This window comes from Python bivittatus, unplaced genomic scaffold, assembly GCF_059951505.1.
Source record: "Python bivittatus isolate LINGU-HERP-01145 unplaced genomic scaffold, Pbiv_v1 ctg000700_np1212, whole genome shotgun sequence".
In the NCBI taxonomy this organism is placed as follows: Eukaryota; Metazoa; Chordata; class Lepidosauria; order Squamata; family Pythonidae; genus Python; species Python bivittatus.
In genome coordinates, this window is record NW_028277098.1 from 63,975,893 (window position 1) to 63,996,224 (window position 20,332).

The window sequence follows — 20,332 nt, forward strand, 5'->3', positions numbered from 1 at the left end:
TTTTTCTAACATTCAGAACTATAAAACAAGGAAAGACAAGCAAAATCCAAAATTATTATTATTCTATTTAATAACCATTGTGCACAAATTATTTCTTTCATGAAAATGAATATTTCAATTGGAAGAAGGTAAGTTTTAATTCCAAGCCAATATTTATTACTTATTAACAGCACTCAGTCTTTTGGTCTTAATGCTCATTCTGTTGGGCGGCTAACAATAAGAATATTTTCCTATTTCTACAACTTGGAGTAGTTGTGTTTTTATATATAACTTTTATAGAAGGAGCAGTAGCACATTATCAGTTTGCCTGCTATTATTACTACATAATTTATCATAAAAGGGCTGGAACAGATATGAAACAAATTGTCCAGGAGTCCTAACTAAATTTAACTAAATAAAATAGTTTATTTGCAGTAGTATTTTCCCAATTTAAGGGAAAAAAGATTCACATATTTATTTTCAAATGAACTTTAAAATATGTTTTTCAGATAAAGATTTAAAAGATTATACTTCAAAAAACTGAATTGTGAGGGAAAAACAGATTGCTTAATTGCTATTTACAGTTTTCATCCATCAAAATGCTATCACAAGAGTTTTTTACAATGTTTGTTTTACATGCTAAGAGTTGATATTTTCCAACCTGGACCAAAGTCTTCTTCAGCCAGTTCTCATCATTTGCCTTTTAGCAAGATTTGTATCTGATGAACATTTCATGGAGATGGTCAACTGCCCCCCACTTTTTAAAACATCTTACTATATACAAAAGTAGTATAGGTGAAGTGGCTATGGTGCTGGCCTAGAAAGCAGGAGACTGTGAATTCTAGTCCTGCCTTAGGCATGGAAACCAGCTGGGTGACTTGAGCCAGTCACTGTCTCTCAGCCCAACCCACCTCATAGGGTTGTTGTTGTGGGGAAAATAGGAGGCAAGAGGATTAGGCATGTTCGCCACCTTGAGTTATATATAAAAGGGGTGGGATAAAATAATAATAATAATAATAATAATAATAATAATAATAATAATAATAATAATGCCAAATCCAGTCTAAACATCTGGCTGACTGTGCAACCAACCATAATAATAATTATAATCTGCGATGATACCTCTAACACCATCAAACAACATCTGCCTATCCCAGGTCCTTGTGAAGGACTCAATAGGTGGATAAAAATGCCAAATCCCATCTAAACATCTGGCTGACTGTGTGACCAACAGTAATAATGATTAGTACTAATTTGGATCAAAAATGCCAGGAGACAAAAAACAGTTGTAGTCCAAGAGGGTGGAAATACCTGGTTACCTTTCTGATTTTTCTCATGTTTATGCCATATAATGAATTGCTTATGAAACTCCTTCCAGTTTTTAGGGTTGTGGCATATGGCGAAAAAATCTGCTATTTACTACACACAAAAGACCAAAGTCCTCTGGAGTGCATAATTGCAGTTGAAGAATTATTTGTCTCTTTGCCATAACTTTAGAGATTATCAGAACAATTCTGCCTAAGGCTGCAATTGACTAAAGTGCTACTGTAATCTTCATGATGTACAGTATTTAATTTAGCTCTGTAATGATGGACTTATCATTTATGCGGCAACTTGAAGAGAAAAAATGTTGACTTACTGCTTGGAAGCTGATTGATGGTGAGTTGCATAATAATTATGAGTTCTTATCAACCTAAATGAGGGCTAGGATTCAAATTTCAATAACTTCAGCATTATGCCTTGGAACTGAGTTGCCAGGAAATGAAGTATTAACATGCCAGCAACTTGAGAAATCAAGAGACTGTTACAAAATTACAATCAAGAACTGCCTATCTTTCATTGGAAAAATGTTTGGTTTAGTTTAACACAGTGTGAGTAAATTTAGACCACTGGTGTGTTTAATTCTATGAGATAGATAGATAGATAGATAGATAGATAGATAGATAGATAGATAGATAGATAGATAGATAGAGTGCATACAGTGTATGGCATCTCTTCAAGCCTCAATCATCACACAAATAATAAGATTATGTAATCTGGATCAGTCACATTTTGAAGACTGATACAAGTAAGAAAATCACATCATTTCCACAATGACATTGTGGCACATGGGTAATCATTTTGCCATTACTTCCAGATTCCTATGTATACTGCTAAAACTTAGCAAATTTCATTCCAGTAGGATGGACATGGGAAGAGATTACATTACAAAATTGGGTAGGGAGAGAAGCTAATACAAAGTGCTAATCGTATCTGCATAATCTAATGGGTATCTCCATAGGTTCTCTGTATAATATGAGCAAATTTATTTTGAAGGCAGTTAGTCATTTTTACTTGAGTCTTCAGGATCTGGCCCATGGCTGACCAAACAATAGACAGTAATTGAGGCTTCTGCTAAAAGAAAGCAAAAAAGAAAGAGAAGAATTAGTTTGGTATTCTATGGGTTTAAACACTTATAATCACTTTAGGATAATTGTCCTTACACAAAAGTGATTGAGAAGAAGTTTTGATAATGAAAATTCCTATCCCGTGTAATATTTTAGATTTTAAAAAAGACAGCATAATTTATTATTTTTTGAAGCTTTACATTTCAAGTGTATAATTGAAATGTATATTGAACCCCCCCCCCCGCCCTTTGGAATATTCTTCCCCCCAGAGGTGCGGCAGGCCCCTCCCTCCCGGATTTCCAGAAAGGATTAAAGACTTGGCTCTGCCAGCTTGCATGGGGTGACAAGAATCTTACCCAGTCCTGGGGTTGGCTGGCGCTTTGATGACACTCCCCAAGTTACTGCCAAGTTTAACATCTACCCTTGGATTATATTTATTTTCTGTTTATTTAGGATTATTTTATATTGTAATTTTAATTGATTTTAACCGCTTTGTAAACCGCCCAGAGATGGGCGGTGACAAATGTCATATACAGTATATATATATATATATATATATATATATATATATATATTCTTATAGTCTTAGCTGATAAATACTGAAAATGTTTACATCAGTTTTGAATTTACTAGCTTTTAAAAAATGTAAACTATAATACCATCTTAAAGTCCCATACAAATCTCTTGATTTTTTTCACTTTGAGCTTTAAATGAACAGAAGACAAGCAAGGCCATGGCTGTGCTGTGGAATCCATTCATCATAAAGAATTTGCATTGACTATAACTGAGTGCTATTATTGCAAAAGTTCTTAAAAGGGAGGGTAAATATAAAAACACAAGAATCATTGAGAAGAAAAATATTGTAATAATAATAATAATAATAACAATTTCTATTAGAAAAGAAATAGTAGAACCATACTATTCAAAATGTCTCAAGGAATAGGCAATTTGGTGTCCTCCAGATGCCTTAACTTTCATCAGTTCCAGGCAAATGGCAAATGACAAGAATTGTGGAATTTGTTGTCCAAAACAGCTCGTAGGCACCAGATTGCTTGGTTCTGACAAGTTGCTGCGCCTAAACTCACTTGTATCCAAAGACAAGCATAGCATATCTTGCAAAATCCAGATGACTACTAGATGACAACAAAGAGTGTTCTGCTATCTTTTTGTTTCCATTTAGGCCAGATGTTTGCAGCCCAGATATAGTAGGCCTATTCAGTAAGGAAGCAGAAGATGGAGGGAATTCTGGACTGGGAATTAGTGCTATTCATATGAATTGAATGAAGGACCCTTAAGTCAGAGAGGTGAAAATATTGTACCTTCATCAGAATTTAGAGGAGACTCATTTTCATCTGCTGAATTTCTATTATCATTTTGGGGATGTTCCTCCAAACACTTTTGAGTAGGCAATGGCAATTCTCCTTCAGGACTTTTTGAAATAATGTTATGTGATGCTTTAAAAAAAACAACAGATACTTACATTTTTATCCATTAAGCACTGGGATAACATAATAGAATTATTATACCCTGATTTTTCTTGAAATGTGGGAACAAACCATACATATGCATGTATACACACAGTCACACATAAACCAATACAAACATACATATCTGTGCACATACACACATAAACATATATACTCTTTGGAAATATCCTTTTTTGCCAGACTTAGCAGCAAAAATATGTGTAATAAAGGCAGTAACTAAGTATATATTGTTGTACATCACCCAGAGTCACTTTGTGTGAGATGGGTGGCTATATAAATACAATAAATAAATAAATAAATAAGCTTGGAAATATAGCTTTGGTCTAAAATGCCATTTCTCTATAGCAGCTGTCTGGATGATAACAACACCAATTAGCCAGGGCAATCTGAAGGGGATGGGAGAAAGAGAAGCCAAGGCATAAGAAATCCAAAATCTAAAGCTGTGCTAGGCTGGACTTAGAAGTTGGAGAAGGTGGGAAGCTGGAGGGAAAATATACAGGCCACTTCCATGGTTGGCACATTTTTCTCCTTGGTCCATGGACTTGTCAGGGGAATGGAAATATTTGGATCAAGTTGATTCCTAGCCTCTATTAATCCACTCCATACATATGCTCAGAATGTGTCCATTTGCCCTCTCTACCACTACAGTACTATTTTAAGATAAGCAGCAGTGACTGATTTTATTTATTTTATATTTTTTGCAAACACTGGGAAGAAGCTTCTGCATGCAATCCTCTTGGACAACTTTTCAAGAGCCATCAGAGTTCTAAATTAGTCTGTTCATCAACATGGATTGAGTCAAGTCGTTGTCATCTTTATATAATTTAGACTGTGATCCTTTGGTCAATGGGAGGATTTTTTAAAGATTCACTGTTGAAGTCAAAAAGAGAGGTCTGATTTCAGAGCTGGAGAATTGATTGGTCTATCAAATCTATATACCACCAATTTCATTAAACTCCTATCAGCTTATAACCTCAAATTCCTTTCCTTACTGTTTTAAAAGCATCTGCAGCCCCTTATTTTCCAACACTTGAAGAGAATAAAAGGGAATAAAAGGGAAAAGATTTGAGGAGTGGCAGCTGTGGGATTACAAATAATCTTAGCCACAATTATGCCCAAAATACAGAATCACAGTGTAATGAGAAGTTTAAAGAATCCCTTCTATTGTTCTCAGTAGGGGAAAAATTGGCCTTAGTCACCTTCCTTCTGCCTCTGGCATGAGCCTAGCAGAACTATGGATTGTTCAAGACCTCTCATGTCAGACACCCCCAAGAAGAATGGTAAGATTGTTCTATTGATACTTCATTATTACTTGGAAGAAATGAAATAAATATAGCACACAAAAAACAAAGTTTGGAACCCTGTTTGTTGATCTAAAAGCCCCTGGAGCTTATTAAGAATGTAGTGAAACCACTTCTTAAATAAATATTTCATATTAAAGAGAAGAAATGCTTCATATGTGTTTGCCGTTGGATATTTAACAATGACATATAATTCAAAATATTTCTCTATCCTTGTAGAGAGCTTCCAAATGATTTAGAGCTCTTCTAAATGAAGGACAATATTTACTAAGAGTAAACTGACTTGACAAACCCGGATGCAGATGTTCTGCCTATTCATATAAGAACCTGTTTTGCCAAGGATATTGCATGGGTGCAGTTACTAGGATTCAACTTAAAAATATCATAATTTTATACAGTCTGGAGGGTCACACCTAGGAATACTGTTTCTCCTAAATCTCATCCTCTCCTCTCCTCTCCTCTCCTCTCCTCTCCTCTCCTCTCCTCTCCTCTCCTCTCCTCTCCTCTCCTCTCCTCTCCTCTCCTCTCCTCTCCTCTCCTCTCCTCTTTTCCCCTTTCTTTGACTAAGGATCTTGCTGTTTGGGGATCTTAGAATTATTATTTATAATTTGGCAACTTCTAGATTAGAATTCTGTAGTGCTCAATGAAGGACTATTATCGAAGACAGTTTGGAAATTCCATCAGTCAGAAATGTGATTGTAAGTCACTTAATGGTGCTAACTGCACAGAACATATTGTGCAGTTATTGGAAGAATTGCATCAATAGCCAGCTTATTTTGAGGCTAAAATCAAGCCATTGTTACAGTATTGATAGTCCCATGTGGATTGCATCCATAATATTATAGCAAATATCTTCACCACTGCAACTAGTTTCAGGGACAGAGATCTCTGATTATTGATGCTCTGGATGAGGTGAGATAGATGCCCACAAAGACAGAGCCTTTGGGGATTCTGCACCCTAGCTGGGAAACATATTCCCTTATATGGTTCATGTGACTCTCTTTCTGTCACTGAAACTTCTAGTTCTTCAAAAGCTAAGACCTTCTTATTCTATCAAATATTTAGGAAATTATTTCCTGGTCTGCTGTTGTTTCTGTCTCATAGAAATTAGATTTTTGATATTTATTACTGTGGTACTTTTCTTATTTCAGCACATATATTTGTTGAACTTTATTATTTAGCTTAAACCTACATGTCAAATAATTGGCTGATCTGCAAGATCATGGTGTGTTACTGTAAATAAGCATGGGAATCTGCAGGGAGCAAGGAGGACAAATGATAAAACATGCATAATGACATTGTCACATAAATGCTGCGGCTTACATATTAGCATCAGGTATTAGACTGAAATATATAATGGTGGCATTTGCATGAAAATAACATTGTGTATATTTCATTTTAGCATAATTATGGTTTACTACACATAATGCTATACCTAAGGATCACCCTTCATCTTAATATTTCTGCTCTGAAGGAACCAATAATGATTTATGATTTCACTTACCAGTCTTCCTTCGTCTTATTTTAACAAGAATCAAAATAACTGGGACAGCAAGAAGTAGAAGTAGAACAGGAACTGGTATCACAATTGACAATAGATTTTGCTCACTGTAAGAAGAGCTGAAAATAGATACAGTACAAACGTTCAAAAGGTCCTTTACTAGAGTTTGGAGTTTCATGGTCCGAGACTAGTCATAAAAATTAATCAAATATTAAGACATAAAAATAATAAAAAGTTACAACAAAAGCCTGAAAAAGTTAATAATGCAAGGAAAGGACCAAATGACTTCTATAAGCTATATCTATTGATAAGAATTTTGCAAACTTCTTGGAGGTATCTGGAAATTGGCCACATAAAAGGAGAGGATTAGCATCTTGATCATAAAAACAGTTAAATACAGGTTAAATTTTTATCACATATGCTGTTAAAGTGCCTATTGCACACTGAGTGTAATACCAATTGTTAGAAAATTTAACTGTTCTCATGATCAAGAGGACTCTATCAGTCATGATGATTCCATCTAGCACTAAGGAGAATGATAGACGATAAGTTAAATCTTCTAGCCTTTAAGAAACCACCTCTTCATTCTATTTTCTTTTTCTTTTCTTTCTTTTTTTTGGGGGGGTGGTGGTGGTAGTGGTGGTTGCCTCTTTAAGCCAGTGAGTACGAATTATAACTGGTGGATTAATGTGAATTATTAACAGAACTGTTACACAATCAGATTAAATTATTATGTGTACATGCTTTCTGGGCATTATATATGGATAGGTTCATGGGGAAAAGGGACCACCAGCATTGGTATTTAATACCACACAATATTTGATGAAAGTTTACACTGTTAAACTAGTTTGCATGTAGCAGAACAAACTAATTGGCAATATAGACATTATTTCAACACTTGACCTGAATTCAATCACTAGATTTCTTACCAAGTTAAAGACTGAGCAACAGAATCATTACTGCTCAGATGAAGACTCATCTTGTTATTTCCTGTGGTCAAACAATTTTCTCAAGTTTTAGTGTTTCAAAACTCTAGCAGAAATTAGTGTGGACATTGTAATCAGTAGTATTTCTTCATACTGTGTTCAGCTTCCTCCCCAAATATTATCTATTTCTATTTCCAGAGACAGCCATTGGGGGGGGGGGCATCAAAAAAAGTTAAGATAAAGGTCATAATCATGTGATTCAAGTCCAAGAATTTTGTACATTCATGTGACACTGGCAAGTGTACAAAAGGGGAAACACTTCAATGATGCAGTTGTTTCCTTTCCTAGATTGGGAGGCCCTTCAAATAATCACTCATGCCATAGTCACCTCATGGCTTGATTACTGCAATGTGCTGTATATGGGGACACTCTTGAAGACCATCCAGAAACTTCAACTGGTCCAGAATGTAGCAGTGTGGGCAGTGAGGGGCAGTTTCACGAGCTGCACTGTTTCATAAGCTGCATTGGTTGCCAGTTTGCTTCTGGGTGTGATTCGAGGTACTTGTTATGACTTATGAAGCCTTGTGTGGCCTGGTTACTTGATGGATCCTCTATTTCTCGTGGTGTTGGCCCAGCCAGTTTGATTCAACATGGTTGGCACACTCTGGGTTTCTTTGATTAAGCAGTGCCATCTATTGGAATCTTGGAAACGGGCCTTTTCTAGCAAGATCCCTGCCCTCTGAAATAAGGTTCCCCAGAGAGGACCCTGTTATTTACTGATTGGAAGAACAGTTGTTTTTATCTCATCTGGTGCACCTGTTGGCATTCTGGGGGGCCTTAAAGACCTGGCTCTTCTCCCAGGCTTCGGGCTAGCCTGGTTGGAGCTCCTTGTTGGGTGCATATGTTTGCAGTTGACTGGATTCACCTTCTTGTTTATTGTTATGGGGGAGGGGCTGCTTGCATTTTGTTGTTTGTTTTTATGCTATGAGCCACCCAGCATCGATTGGAGTTAGGCCACATCTAAGGCGAATAACTAACTAAATAACAGGCATACTTCCTTTTTTATTCCCTCTGCAGACAGTTTCCAATATAAGTATGTAATAGCAAAGAGATCTGCACTTGCAACTGGAGTTATAATGATTAGGTCTCAGCTTCAAGCCCCTGGCATTGCTTTAACTAGCACTCTCCTCAGTGTTGTATAACCAACAAAGTCATGGCCAAAGTCGGAATCAGGCGCAGCACATTTATACCATATTATAGCAACTCTCCCCAGCTTGGGACCATCCAGAAAGAGCTGGTGCCAGTGCCTAACCACTAGGTTTTTGCACTAAGTTGGGGAAGGCAAAATTAGAGCAAGCTGATACAGTCAATTTGAAACAAATATAAGACAGAAGTAGAGAGCTCAGACGAAGGGCTAAGTTGGAGTCACCATAAAGCCCTGGCTATTCTCTCATGCCTTGGGCCAGGATGGCTGGAATCCCCTCTGCTGGAAGTGGGATGTTTTGGGGTGTCTGACAGGTTCACCATTTTGTTCTTTTATTGCTTTTTCTTCTGTTCTAGTTTGAATTTGTTTCCTTCTTGGTACTATACTGTTTTTATATTGCCTGGTGTATTATGAGCCACCCAGAGTCATTTGGAGTCAGGTGCCATCAAATCAAATTTGATCAATCAATCAAACGACAGGAAAGGTGCCAGAAAAAAATTAGGAGTCAGCAGAGAGGATTAAGAGCTGCTCCATTTGGCATCTGTCTTTTGTGCATGATGGAATAACTCTTTCCTTTTTTTGCTTATCATTAATGCTCAAAACAAGATTACTCAATTAATCCAAAATTACCTTTGAATGGTGATGGGAACTGCACATTTGTTTGGTCATAGGAAGGCACAGCTCTTTAGCTTTAAAACATTTAATTGCTGCAGGGACGTAGCTGTTGCCCTACATGTTGAATATCTAATTATTGCAGTAGAGGCTGTTTGGGCATGCAGAGAAAGATCTGAGGAGTAAAGCTTCCAGGAAGAAGATGACTGGAAATAAATGTGAAGATATTTAAAAGACTTTATCTGTTCAGTTTGGTTGCTGTTGATCTTCCAACTGTGAGAGTGATTAGTGTGCTGCAAGGTGAATACTTCTTGGTTTGTGTGTGATTAATTTCTAGTATTTTAGGTTGGCAATAGGAAGCTAATGTGTGAAGCCTCTGTTGCAACCCTACTTGAGATACAGACAAGATTACTCATCATCAGCATAGAGCAGAATGGAGGTTGGTTTAGTGGCCAAGGAAGGAGGATGGAATTCTGCTTTATTAAGAAACTGAACAATGAATGTCATTGATATAAAAATTAAATAATGAGGGTGGGAGGAAAATACATCTCTGCTTGAATCCACTAGAAGTTGGAATAAGGTCAGTCAGTTTTCCACTATTTGAGCATTGGATCTGCTTTGTAGTACTTTCATGTAACATCATAAATTGCACAAGCAGGCAATCAATAGAGGAAACTGCTAATTTTTGCCACAACCTCTCATAAAGGATTGAGTCAAAGGCTGCATTCAGATCTATAAAAGCAGCATAAAGAGCACCTCCAGGAGGAATAGTCTACTTTGCAAGAGGCGGTGCCAAGTAATACATCGATCAGCAACAAAAAAACCTGATCTGAAGCTGGCTTGTTCCACTGCTAAAAGTCTTTCTTGAACCATCCAATCAACAAGCTTACAGTAAAGATGTTTAGTGTATAATTTACTAATTATGCATAATAAATGGATTGGATGGTAAAATGATGATACAGATTATCTATGTTTTGCTTACCTTGTAGCAGAAGCTGCATTTTGTTTTCTAACTGAAATATACATCTCCCCCAATATAATAAGCAATAACATGGTAAAAAAAAAAAAAAGAAGAAGGGAGACTGGCTCACGTTTAATTAATTAATTAATTGCAATGGAAGAACTGTTTCTATTCTTTTTTTCCCAAGTATAGTTTTTGGTTAAGTTGTTTGAGAGAATAGATGCATGCATTCCAGAGTTTAATGCCTTTTCCCCCCTGCTAGTATATTCCAGTAATATGCTGGAATATACTAGTACTGTAATATACTCGTATGTAAGCCCATTCGTGGATAAGCCGACCCTTGAATTTTTAACCAAAATACCATAAAAAATGTACCACCCATGGATAAGCTGACCCACATTTTTCATGGTATTTTGGTTAAAAATTTGAGGATCTGCTTATGCGTGGATAAGCTTATATGCAAGTATATACTGGAAATATGGGTACTTTAAAAAAGTATTATCATATATACGTGTGGACAAGTCCATCCATGGATAAGCCAAGCCCCATTTTTGGGGTGTATTTTGGCACCTAAAATTCTTGGCTTATCCACGAGTATACTTGCAATGTCTAAATTTGGAATATAAATAAATAAATAAATTCCAGAAATATAGTGGAATATGCTATGGAGTTTGGCATTGTTGATTATGAAATTGAGTTTTAAAAATAGCACAAACTAAACCTCAGAGCTTTGGGCTGTATTCAGACTTAGCCATGCTTTGAACAGACCCAGTTGAAAAAATAGAAATAAGTTGAGTCTGGATCCAACTATTTGACTACTCCAGTGCACCCACCACTTAAATAATAAGTTTCTCTATGTGTGATCATGAAGTCACGATTCTCCGATATGCTATTTATTCCAGTTTCTTATTCTTTCCTGGGTCTTAGTTGTCAAAGGATCCTGTCTGGGGATGTCTAGTTTGGAGACAAGTCCAATAAAACGTTTGAAGCTTACATTTCAGGTAAATCCTGATTACAAATGAGGTGGAAAATGCTTCAACTAGAAACCATGTGTGTTCACCAACTATACCTTTCTTTGTAGACTTCATCTTTAGATGTCATAAGCCAGTAGGAAGATGCATTAACAGTCAGCGATTCACTTGTAGTTTGGGCATCACTTAGGATATTAGAGAAAACAGATTCTGTTTAAAAAAAAAAATAGAATGATGCTGTAGCTGGAAATTAATGAAAGCATGTTTCTGTATCAAGATGAAAACCTTTTTGTTTTTTATATATTAAAAATCAGCCTTGCATCTGAGTACCATTATTTGGAATTTTCAGAAACACATTAGAAGAATTGTAGCCAACAGGCATAAATGTTGGAAGTTGCAATCTAAGGGGCCTTCCCACTCTTATCTTTTGCTCTAGAAAATAGTGGTGGAGGAATATGGCAAGCACTATGCAAAGGCTATTTGCAGGGCTGCCTATCTCCCATCATCTTTGCTTTCCTCACCAGATCTAGCTGGGAAGGCATGCTCCAGATCCCTTCCATTAAACAATGTGATCTCGTTGAACCCCAGAATCATGACTTCTCTGTGGCAGCATCTGCCCTATGGAACAGATCCCTCTGGAGATAAGGATGGCCCTGATCCTGTTAGCCTTTGGTAAGTATTAAAGACCTGGTTGTGCCCCCAGGCATTTGGGTCATATGGTTAGGGGAGCTCTGCTGGTTAACATTGGTTAATATTGTTCCTTATGAGTTGGATTGTGTTTGAGGACTCAGATATTATGGTTTTTGTTAAACTGTTAAACTGTTGTTTTTAATCCTCATATACCACCCAGAGTTACTTTTGGGAGATAGGTGGCCTTATAAATTGTTTAACTAAATAAATAATCATTAAATCAAAATTCTTTTCTGATGTCAACAGCCATGGTCCCACCTGTACCTGTGCCAGCCAGCTATCCGGTTAGCAACTAGATATAAATTCACTGAGCACTGGGAGACCAATAAGGTTGAATTTTCCTATCCTCCTGCAAAGTGACAATTTTTGGTATGGATATTATTTCACCAATGTCTGTTGTGCCAGAATGCTTAGAACTCAGCATCATATGCCTTCACAAAAACACAGAAACATAGGAATCTGCCTTATACTAACTCACATCTGGGGTGCATTTAGATTAGTATTGTCTACACTCACTCTCCATTTCAGAATGGAGCATTTCCCAATTCTGCCTTGAGAGCAATGATTATACCTGTGACTCCTTGCCTACAAAGCATGTGCTTTACCAGTGATCTTCAGCCCTTCCTTTTATGAACACATGCACATTCTGGACTGGCCACCAGCTACACAAAAAGTCAATGCTAGTTAAACAGCATTTGCAGGACTGCAAGTAGGACCTCACGTAATCAGATGTTTTGCCATATTTACAGACAAAGGAACTTTGTATGTAGAAAAATAGTTTCTAATAATCATATTTTTATGTATAGAGATTTTTCTTTTGAAAAATTTATTTTGAAAGTTTTCTCCTATTTGAAAAAAATGGCAAAGTTACTAAAGAACAAAGGTCAAATTCAACAGTTTATTGCTTCTGAATTTCAGATGAGCCTTTAAGATAAGGAAACTAAATGTCTTGACAAGTTATAGTCTGTTGTATTTGATATTCCCCTCAGGAAAGTGGTATTTAGAAGGGATTTTGGTAATTAGTATTAAGCCTACACATTTTCAAAGAATTGCAGGTAAACAGACATTTTTCCAAATGCTGCATGTGATTCCATCTGCATACATTTTGGAAAGCAGTTTAATTTAATGGTGGAATTTTGTCTGAATTAAGAATAAGAAAAAATATTTTGAGCGCAAGCTCTTGACTAACTGGAACTAAAAGATAGTCTGAAAAAAAGAAATGGCTTGATGCGTATATTCGGTAGGGGGAAATAGAACTGCAGGATGCCCAGACTGATCCTGTTTAATGTTAATTTAGAACAGGTACAGGCAGTTGTGTGCTGATATAACAACCAGCTCTGCCAGCTCCATTGCTACTACCATCATGACATGAGCTGCCAAACAGCTGATTGGCATGCTAGGAGTTGTGGCTCAACTCTGCTCTCAACTGGCTCACAAAATTACAGAAAATTTAACAATCGGCTCTCACGAGCCAAAATGTACCAAATGAAAGGTGAATGAAGAATGGAATACAGAAGGGCTGGGATGAGAGATGGTGGATGGTAAAAACTGTGGGGGAAAGAGTGAGAAGAGCAAAGATATTGATAGGAGGATTTGTCCAGTGAAAAGAAAGTTAACCCTTTTGACCCCCCTTCCAAGGAATGAAGAGGACTGCTCATTTAAGGAAAATCATCATGGAGAACATACTAGTTAAGAATGTTCTTCAAAGGGGGAGGGGGAAGAAGCACATTTTGGTTCCAAAAGCCATCATGGGAGTTGGATAGCTGGCTGGGGAATTCCAAGAGTTGAAGTCCACACATCTTAAAGTTCCCAAGGTTGAGACACGCTGCAATAGGCGATGACTAGAATCGCATGTATGCCTAGAGCCAACAGCATGGAGTTGGAGAACTGGATAAGAATAAGGGATTGTAAAACGAGGAGTCAGTTTCCTCTCTTGATTTGTTTTTCTTCAGCTTCTGTGCAGTTTGTTTTATGAGGCCACAAATATGCTTTTACATTTTTTCTCTTAAGGCTTACCCTCTACCACCTGCAGTTGTATGGTTCTTGCACTTGCATTCTTGTCCAGTTTCCTTGTCCTGCATATATAGATTCCAGAGTCTTTTCTTTCCAGCTTATTTATAATAACATTGAAAGTTCCTGAGCTATTCCCATTGGTCATAATAATTCGGTGACTGTGCTGTCTAGTCCTGCTTTTGCTTTTGTCTAGTATGGGAAAACAATCAGTATGGATCAACTTGCACAATATGTTCCTCATTTCTGGCCTGGGAGTTTCAGATGGACATTGGAGCTCCACCGACCCAGTCAGCTTACCCCAAACAATTTGAGGGGATTTGGGCAAATCCAAGCCTGTTTGGAGAAATTAAACCATCAGATCTTATTATGTATTAGTTTTCCTATCAGTCTGAAGCAACTACTTGAAAGAGCATTTGAGTACTTTATTTGCTAAAAAGAAAAGAATCAAAGGCATGACAAATTGTCCATCAGATAGGAACAAAACATTATGCAATTCAAGTTATATTTCCCAAATGCACAGCAAGAGGAACAAATTAAATTAGTATGTCTGGCAATTCTAATCATTCACAGAAACTCTTTTTACATTTTTTTCAGAGACTGTGCTTTGAACAGATACAATGGAATTTAATTTAAATGGAAAAGTCATTCTAAAAAGTTGTTTCTGTTGGGGAACAGATATCAGAAATGTTAAATAGCTGTGCCAGACTGCCCAACTTAAATGACTCCAGATAGTTTGGATTACAACTTCCATCATCCCCAGCCACTCAGACTGGAATATCAAAAGGGCACGATCTTGGAAACGAATAAGCAATGCTCATTTAAGATCAGTCAAGTAAGGTGACACCAAGCAATATCTCTAATTTATTTATTTGTGTTTTTTTTTCAATTTGTACCTACTTTAATTAGGTGGTCAGTGGTTCACAAAGTGCATTAATTCATTGTTTCTGCTAGAAAATGTTGTGCACTGTAAATCAAACATTACAGAATCTTATCTCAATACCATTTGAGTTTTTTTTCCCAGACTAAAATGTTTGATCCTGTGCAGTCCTGGTTTGTTCAGAACACAGCTCTAAAGATAAATCTATCCATTCCTTAATAAATCACATGGTAACTTTCCAATCTTGCAATATAAGTCATTATAACTTATTTGTTATCAGTGATTCGAACACCTTGGGTAACTCATTAATAATGAGTTAATAAATTCAAATATTGAGCTAATAAATTTAAATAAATAAATAAATAAATAAATAAATAAATAAATAAATAAAATTAACAAGCCCCTCTTGTGATCTGGTTTCATGCCCAGCATTATTACACTGTGATAACCTCAATATATCTTTTTAATTAGTAAAGTATTGTCACATTTAATTTTACATTTTAAGGACCGTCTCTCCCCAGTTGTTTCTACCCATCCCATCAGGAATGGCAGTGTTGGCCAGTGGGGCCCAAGAGGAAAGCCTTTTCTGCCATGGTGCCCACCTTCTGGAATATCATCCCTCTGGAGATCAGATTGGCCCCCTCCCTACTGGCTTTCTGTAAGGCCTTGAAATGTTGGCTCTGTGCTCAAGCTTGGACCCCTGAGTGGAGATGGAACCTGTTTCTTGGTTGTGTTGAGTGACTGATTCATGTTTTTGTCATTTTTTCCAGCTGCTGTATATTTTTCCCAGCTGGGGAGGGACTTGAAGACCTGGCTGTGCCATCTGGCCTGGGGTGTGGAGGGGGGTCATCAGATATGGGGTTGGCTAGCCCCCTAGAGGCCTGGTGTTGCTTCCATTGGCCTCCTGGATTTTCCCTCTTCCTTTTACTCTGTGTAAATGTGTTTTTATAAATTTTAACTGTATATTTATTTATTGTTTTAATATGCTGTAAGCCGCCCAGAGTCCTCCATTGAGGGGAGATGGGTGGGGATACGTTTGATAAATAAATAAAATAAAATAAAAATTTTATGGTTTTTGTATATGTTTTTATCATTTTGAATATTGCTAGCCTCCCAGAGTCATGTATTTGGGATGGGCATATAAATCTAATAAATAATAAATTAGGCACCAGACATAACCCTCTGAGAAAGCACTTTCAGATCTGGGGTGCCACCAGAGAGGACTCTCACTTCCAGGCAGCAACCACTGTGCCCAAATCCATACTGTGTCCTTAAACTGCTCTTGCCCTGTGTCCAAGCTAGGCTGAGTCTAAGCAGTCTTAAGAAAATACTGTCCAGAGATGCTCTGGCAGCAGCTTGCGAAGTATCCAGGCCAGACTGCAGGTTCCCACAATTTCTCTGCTGCTGGGCCCTATCAGAAAGGAAGTAGGAATTGCTTTCCTTTCTATGGGTGGGTCTTACTGGAGATATAAATTGTTACATGTGTGTGCACATCATATATACACACACATCTAAAACTTGCATACAAAGTTAAATTAAATTCATATATACAAAGATAATGAATGTATATGCAGACACAATAACCAGCTTTAGAATAAAAATGCCTTTCTTGTATTTTTCATGTTTTTCCTCATTAAAGTCCATTACCTGCCTATTACAGCAGACTTTTCTCACCAGCACAGTGGTTACAACATTTGTCTGTCATGCAGAATGTGTCTGATTTGAAACCCAGCAGGAAATATGTTTTATGTGTTTTAATTACTATGTTTCCTTCCCTGAACTACCTACTTTTCTGCTGGGCTTTTTTTTTTTTTTAAAGTCCCCTGAGGCACTGTGGACTGTCCTTACAAAAGTCTAGTGATACACACACACACACATACACACACACATCCATAAAAATATGAGCATTTTGAATACCATGTGTAAGTTTGCCATTGCAATCAGTAGTAAACATGCTTAAATATGGATGTCACTTAATTCAAAGAGGGTAAAGGAACATATACTGTATTTTTCTGTCAATAAGACGCCCCTATGTACAAGACGACCCCCACTTTTCCAACCCAAAATTAAGAAATCAATATTTTAAAGATAGTGCAGAACACATTTTTATTTAGTAATTAGTTACCATTTACCTGATACACTCGGTGGGAGGAGGTCCAAACCATCTCTCTGCAGCTCTATTTCCATGCTCTTTTGCATAACTGATTACATTCAATCATGAGTGAAACTGCCGATAGCTTGTCTCTGCGAACAGACTTCCTCCAATTGGTTTGTTTAGCATCAGCTGACGTCAGTTACATAAGGCTCGTGATTGGAGGAAGTCTGTTTGCAGACTCAAGCTATTTCACTCGTGACTGGAGGCTAGCAATAGGAGGAAGCCTCTTTGCAGAGACAAAGTATGGGCAGTTGTGCAACCGCGCAGTTCTCTCCTCGGCTGACTTCCTTGAATAAGACGGCCTTCAATTTTTAGCGTAAGGATTTTAGAGAAAAGTATCATCTTATAGTCGGAAAAATATGGTACTTTTGTATAAAATAAACAACTTCTTAAAAGGCAGAGTTAGGACTACCTAAGTTATTTTGTGTTTAATAAAGTTGATTTTGTAATATTTTAAAATATGCCATCAGTAGGATATATATACTCTTTGGAGAAGAATACATTTATAATATTTACTTACCTTCCAAAATGGTTAAATTCATTCTAGCATATAAACCATCACTTATCTTGCCAATGCCACATCTGTAATTACTGGAATCTCTACTTGTCAGCTGTCTCATTGTCACTTGCAAAATCCCTTTTTGAGGATTGTTGTACATTGACACTCTTTCTTTGTAATCTTGATGAATGAAAGCATTACTAGAAATGACAGTTTGACACCTTTTATGTGGCAATTCCTTGCAGAAAAATTTTCTGTCATGCCTGTTCACTGATGTGGTTACATAATAGCATTTGATTGTCACTGATCCACCAACATGACTTATCAGTAGCCTTGGTCCATACAACGTGTCTGAAACTATTTTGAAGGAAGAGGGAAGGCAATTAACGCATTGTCCAAGAAAGAAGATAAAGTACACTGTACCACTTATCTTGTAAGTCAAATAACCCCTCAAAAGAAAATTAATAGTCTTAACCCAGATCCAATTAAATAAATTAATCAGATAAAACCTTAGTAATCATGAATTGATAGAACATATATTTGGGTTTTTTTCAGTTTATTGGATCCTAGAGAACAAGAATTTGTCCAAAGCCAAACTTCTCAGTTGAAATGCTTACACCCACTAAAAACAGAATCCCACTAAGTCCATCTAAATGGCTTTACATTATGCTAATACCAGTCCTTCATGACATAATCATCCTGTTTCTTTCCCAATCTGGTTCATGCTAGAGATATCTCATAATAGGTTGAGTGACTGCACTAGTTAGTCCTCACTGTAGTTAATATCCAGGCAAAATTATCATGGCGACCATAATTTCCATTTATTCGGATACTATGGTAGGATCACTTTGAATGGATCCCCATTTTTTGAATGCTCCATACAACCTATGGACAGTATTTTAGCCTTAGTGATCTATGTGCAATATAGTTTCCATGGATCTTGATTATTAAGGATGAATAGGAACTATATCTATCATCCAGGATGCTTCTGAAATACTAAAGTGGGTTGTACCATTGTTATTTGGTCAATTTTGGAAAAGGAAATGGAAGGGATGGTGGAGAAGGGTGAGAATTCCAATCTATGACATATTTTGCTTATTACAGTTGTTGTCCTATAATCTCATTTGACAGTAAGCATTACTGGAGTCAGCAGGAACATCTTATAGTATTGGAACACTTCTTTCATTCTGTCAGCAAGGAAACATTATTGCAACAAAATTATAGTAATATGCATAGGTATTTAAATATTACTAATTAATAAATTAAAAGATAATCAACTAACAAATATTTAATTATTTGAAAATGTCGAAGAGAAAGAACTTATATTTTGCCAGAACTTGCTTTGTTTGTAATTTCTTTAAAGTAAACATACATTTCTGGAAAAATTTAAAAGCCATTTTATTTAATAATAAAATAATCTTTCAAACTTACCAGAAACTGGTTTTAAGGAGAATTAAAACTGAAGTGAGTTCTAGAAATAGCATTGGATTATCTATATTTGATTAAGGAGCCATTTAGTCCATAATGGGTAGCTTGCATGGTTGATAAATGTAGAAATGGTAGCCCACATATGAGGCAACCCCAAAGGAGCAAGGTAAGTTTGGGAGTTGCTTTTCCCCAATGCTGTTTTAAGGATGAGTCAGAACTATGAGCCTCTCTCATTCATGGAATTGTCCAGACAACCCATCTGTTGTTGTTGTTTTTCCCTTCACTTATTCTTCCATTATTTTTCATTCCAAAGAAAATCAGTTAAGAAGGAAATGGCTGAACTGTTGTATACCCGGGACCTTTTGATTACTCTTTGTTTGGAAGCACCGTACATCTAACTGTTGAATGGACATTGATTGGGTCATTAGTGTCAACCTTTCCTAACATGTGGGGAAAGGCTAAAAGAATAAAACTTCTGGCTACTCACCATGCATCACAGTGAACAAAATAAAGATGATCAACATCATGCTTGAATTCAGAAATATTCAAGAGGCAAATATATCTCAGCTGAGTGGTAGAAACAGAACAGATTCCAAGCAGTTTTGTAATGCCTGATAGAGATATTAAAAACTTTTGAACATTTCACTTAGTAGAGATCAAAAAGAAAAGAGAGGAAGTGATGCCCCATTCTGAAGACCTGTAGTCCAATTTTTCTCCATCCCCAGAAACCCCTCAACTTTCTTGCCATTTTACATTAAGAACCATATGAAAACTATAGTATACCAAAATAAGCTTAATAGAATTTTAAAAAATAAAGAATTCCACCCAAATTTGAAAAAAGAGAGAAAATATTGGTCCCTAACAAAGAAATGGCATTGTCCCCTCATTTTGCATCATTAGTGCGTCTCTTGGCCCTACTGAAGCTATTAAGTCAGAGAGAGAGAGAGAGAGAGAGAGGGAGAGGGAGAGAGAGAGAGACTTTCAGTGAAATCCAATATTTAACATTCATGTAGCAGCTATGGGACAATTAATGAAATGCTTTTGGCAGAAATAAGCAGCTTTCCCAAAGGGTTTCTTTCATTCCAAAGATTCCCCAGCTTCATTTGGAGGAACCATCTTCCATTTCCTATTTTCTTCTTGCTAGAATTTCTAAACAACATTGTTAGCAGATGAATGAAAACAACATTTATGTTCAAGATGTGATCACCAGGACAGCTGGGTACTAAACCACTTCTCCATATGAGAAATACTTATTTAAGAAGTACTTAAAATACTTCCTTCTTAAAATACTATTGAAGTATTCCCTTTAAAAGATGTTGTCGCTTCAAATTCTCCTGAACT

General features: G+C 36.7%; 1 protein-coding gene across 1 annotated transcript; it reads right to left on the bottom strand.

Annotated features, from left to right (window-relative positions):
- Positions 1-537: 537 nt before the first annotated feature.
- FCAMR (Fc alpha and mu receptor) lies at positions 538-19,518 on the bottom strand. The gene is made up of 8 exons (XM_088154018.1): positions 19,479-19,518; positions 17,585-17,920; positions 14,036-14,365; positions 11,428-11,539; positions 6,980-6,992; positions 6,659-6,842; positions 3,686-3,820; positions 538-2,373 (listed from the first exon to the last, which is right to left on the bottom strand). Exons 1-8 carry the CDS (start codon positions 19,516-19,518, stop codon positions 2,300-2,302), a joined length of 1,224 nt encoding a protein of 407 aa, XP_088010144.1. The 3' UTR covers positions 538-2,299.
- Between the last annotated feature and the right edge of the window lie 814 nt (positions 19,519-20,332).

What these genes read in the sequence shown, in the direction of transcription:
- FCAMR (XM_088154018.1), bottom strand. Translation starts at nt 19,518, where the DNA reads ATGATGTTGATCATCTTTATTTTGTTCACTGTGATGCATG. An exon ending in TTTGTTCACTGTGATGCATG is followed by an intron (nt 17,921 to 19,478) that starts GTGAGTAGCCAG and finishes CCTTCAAAATAG; the next exon opens with TTTCAGACACGTTGTATGGA. An exon ending in AATAAGACGAAGGAAGACTG is followed by an intron (nt 3,821 to 6,658) that starts GTAAGTGAAATC and finishes TTTTTTTTAAAG; the next exon opens with CATCACATAACATTATTTCA.